The following is a 4,174-nucleotide window of genomic DNA, read 5'->3' as shown; positions in this document are numbered from 1 at the left end:
AGTTCATTTTGGGTCAGTTAAACCTTCGGGTTAACTGACCCAAACTGAACTGTGGAACATTTCACAAATCAGAATGGTTATTATTTTAAACACTCAGTGAAGGGTTAAAGGGATAGTTCACTTTGAAATAAAATTTTGGTATGTTTTAGCTTACCTCAAGGGCATCCAAGATGTATGTGTCTTTTTTTCCGCAGTAGTTTCAATGTTGATATTTTTAGGTCAAACCGTTCTTGTCTGTCAGTCCTATAATGCAGGTCTATGGTCACTATCTCAAAGAGCATGCACAGAGTCCAAATTAAAACAATTCCCCATCGTCCAAATTAAACCTGTGTGGCCTAAGACACGAAACGAGCGGTTTGTGTGAGAAAACGAACAGTATTTATATCATTTTTAACTCTTGTACACAGCCAGGTCCAAGTGAGACTGGTGCATAGATATATATACACTAGATTTCGCCAGAACGAATTCATTGGAACGAATGCCGTAGGCAAGGCGACATCTATTCTAGTGTATATATATCTATGCACCAGTCTGAGTACACATCACACACCAGGATGCGCGCGCGCCCTCAGATGGACGTGGCTGTGTACAAGAGTTAAAAACGATATAAATACTGTTCGTTTTCTCACACAAACCGCTCGTTTCGTGACTTCAGTGTGTACTTACGATGGGTAATTTTCTTATTTGGACGATGAGGAATTGTTTAATTTGGACTCTGTGCATGCTCTTTGAGGTGGTGACCACAGACCTGCATTATAGGACTGAAAGACAGGAACGGTTTGACCTAAAAATATCAAAATTGAAATTACTGCGGAAAAAAGACACCTACATCTTGGATGCCCTTGAGGTAAGCTAAAAACATACCAACATTTATTTTCAAAGTGAACTATCCCTTTAACTGGCCCAAACTGCACTGTGGAACCTCTCACTAATCAGAATGGTTAAAATAAAATAAAAAATACGCGTATTTCGGACCGGAGGACCGCGTCACACGAATTCACAAATCTTGAATAACGAAATAAGATATTATTAGCATGTCTACGACACTGCACGGCGGGACCGTAGCCAAAAGAATACACAATATCAGGCTATTCAGAACAACTGCAGCTTTCTCTGGTGTAATGGAGAATAAGAAACTCAAAACTTTATTAACAACTTTTAAGTAGCTACTCTGTTAAGTGTTAAGTTAATAAAATAAAAAATAGTGATTACGCCGCTGGCCGCTGGAAGTGCCGCTTTGAGATGCCAGAGCCGCATTTTGCGCTAGCCCTTACTGGAGAATAGATACAATAATAAAAACGAGGATCAATTTTACGACAATAAAATTAGCCTACACACGATCCACAACATAATTAAGTAACAAAGAGCATAGGCTCAAACATAAAATAAATTAAAAGAGGATCCATCTGGAACTGGAACTGGAAGTGCAGCGCAAAAGTCGCTCAGCCTGCAGAGAGAGAGAGAGAGGTAGGGGGTGGGAGACGGGGAGGAGGATGTATTAGTATTCTCAGTAGGCCTATATGTGTAGCAATAATATGAAATACTTACCCATATTAATGTGACGGGTGGGCTTGCATCTTGGCACAAAGCTCTCCGAAGTTTGGCGCAATGGAAGACAGTTTAAGCCTCAATTCCTTCTCAACAGCATCCAGTCTTTGCCGATGTTTAGTTTTAACTGCTGCCATAGCAGAGAAACCAGCCTCGCAGAGATACGTTGTGGCGAAGGGCATCAAAACTCTCAAGGCTTGCTTTGCCAAGACTGTGTATGATGTCAGTGACTCGGTCCAAAAATCCACAAGTGGCTTTCGTTTGAACTGTAACTGCAGTGCTCCATCAGATGACAGCTCGATCAGCTGCTCCTGCTCGTGAAATGACAGCTGTGGGACGGGCAGGGAAACTTCAAATGGATTGCGAATCCAAGCGCGAGATGTGTCCATAGGTGGGAAGTGTTTCCGTAGCTGCCCGGCGAGTTGGTTGAGGTGTTCAATTATGAGACTTTTTACATGCTCACCCAGGTCCACGTCATTTTCCCCCAAGAACTCGTGAAGCGTAGGGAAACACAGGTGTGTGTTCCCACTCACGCAACTCGCCCAGAACCGTAGCTTCTTTATCATGGCCTCAATCCTGTCTTGGGTGTTGAACACAGTTACACTGACTCCCTGCAGACTTAGATTGAGTTCATTCAGAGCTGAGAAGATGTCCGCTAGATAGCCGAGCCTTTTCAGAAACTCTTCGTCATGCATACTGGAGGCCAAATTAAACGGATTCTCCTCAAAAAACTGCTGCAATTCGTGCCGGAGTTCAAAGAGCCTTGTCAGCACTTTGCCGCGGGACAGCCAACGCACCTCTGTGTGCAGCAGCAGTGATTTGTGTTCGCTGCCCATCTCATTACATAACAGTGTGAATATTCGTGAATTTAGCGGACAAGCTTTAATGAAGTTCACCAGTTTGACTGCGTCGTTCAGCACTGCAAGTAGATCAGCTGGCATGTTTTTGGCTGCGAGGGCCTCTCTGTGAATGCTGCAGTGTACCCAGCTGATGGATGGGCAGACGCTCCTAATATGAGCTATAAGCCCCGTGTGTTTCCCCGTCATTGATTTTGCCCCGTCTGTGCAAATTCCAACACAGCGCTCCCAGTCGATCCCATTGGTCCTCATAAAAACGTCAATTAAATTGAAGATTTCCTGTCCTGTTGTTCGGGTAGCAAGGGGCCGACAGAACAAAAAATCTTCTTGTACCGTTCCTTCAAAAAGGTAACGGACATACAGAAGAAGATTGGCCAGATTTGTAACATCTGTAGACTCGTCTACTTGCAGAGAGTAAAACTCACTTTTCTTCACACGACTGACTAGTGTAGCCAGGATGTCTTCAGACATGGCATCAATGCGGCGCGACACAGTGTTATTGGACACAGGAATCATGTCCATCTTTTTTGCCTCTTTCTCTCCAATCATACACTCCACCATCTCTTTGGCCGCTGGCAAACACACGTCTTCGGCAATTGTGTGCGGCAGCCCCTTTCTCCCTACTCTGTAACTGAGCAGATATGAAGCTCGTAACGCGTCTTTCGTAGACCCAATGCATGAATGAAACTGCTCTTTTTTTTGGCTTTTCTGCAACTCCTCCAACTTTGCTTTAAAAAATGTAAGGGGCTTTTGACTTAAATTGCCATGTTTCGTGTGCAGGTGACGACGGAGATAAGACGGCTTCAGACAGCTGTTCGCTAAAACTTCACTGCACAACACGCACTGAGGCTTCGGGCAATCTGTATCGCCGATCCAAGTGAAGCCCAGACCCAGATAATTGTCATCATATTTCCTTCTTTTTTTCCCCGTCTGGTGTTCACCCTCATCACCTCTTTTTTGCCATCTCATTCCCTCCTCTTCGGTTTCCTCCGGCGCATCTTCCCGCTCATTTTCTTTCGCTATTCTCTCCGTCTCTGTTGCCTCCAAATCCTCACTCTCTCTTTGTCCCTCTTCTCCTTCGTGACTAACAACTTTATCATAAGACGTCTCACTTGACAGTTTCCCTGATTTCAGCCAGTTAAGCATATTGATAAATTATAATATATATATATATATATATATATATATATATATATATATATATATGGAATGAATGAAATGAGTTGGCGCGCATATAGCCTAGCCTGCAGTGCATAAAAGAAGAGCAGTTCGTAGAAGAAGACAGCGGCTGTCTTCTACGTTTCTATCAAAAACTAATAAATTATAGTTTTTTTATTTAAAATAAAAGGAAAGGTCATTTACAAAGGAAATGTTTACTGTTCATGTTTTTTTTATTGTATGGAAAAATCCCACTTAAAAAAACAGACCGCCATTACATTTTTCCTCTCGCGCACCCCCTGGTGGTTTGGGAATCCCTGGAATAGATTGTCACAGCATATTATATAATCTATTCCATGTTCTCTTGGAATAAAACCTGTTTTTTTTTGTTTTTTTTTAAATCCATTCCATCATTTGTTTATTCAGGTTGAGCTTAGACCAAGTCCATTTATGTGAGTATTCAAGTTAATCTAGAATAATTTGCTTTTAACACAACATCTACTCAACATCAGTGCTATTGCTATAATTTGGATGGTATAGTATCATGAGCCACAATTTAAGTCTTGTGACACTCATGCCAGGCATTATTGTTGTTGTTGTTGTTGAGTTTC

At 42.3% G+C, this 4,174-nt stretch overlaps 1 protein-coding gene across 1 annotated transcript; it reads right to left on the bottom strand.

Moving 5' to 3' along the window:
• Nucleotides 1–1,553: 1,553 nt before the first annotated feature.
• LOC307146666 (zinc finger BED domain-containing protein 5-like) lies at nucleotides 1,554–3,551 on the bottom strand (the record flags this gene model as incomplete). Its single annotated transcript, XM_079850875.1, has 1 exon — nucleotides 1,554–3,551. The coding sequence occupies one exon, from the start codon at nucleotides 3,549–3,551 to the stop codon at nucleotides 1,554–1,556; it is 1,998 nt and encodes a 665-aa protein (XP_079707001.1).
• Between the last annotated feature and the right edge of the window lie 623 nt (nucleotides 3,552–4,174).

The sequence above is a fragment of the Squalius cephalus genome, assembly GCF_949319135.1.
Source record: "Squalius cephalus genome assembly, chromosome: 19".
Lineage (NCBI taxonomy): Eukaryota > Metazoa > Chordata > Actinopteri > Cypriniformes > Leuciscidae > Squalius > Squalius cephalus.
The sequence above is the reverse complement of the archived record's forward strand: the minus strand, read 5'-3'. Positions and strand labels throughout refer to the sequence as shown.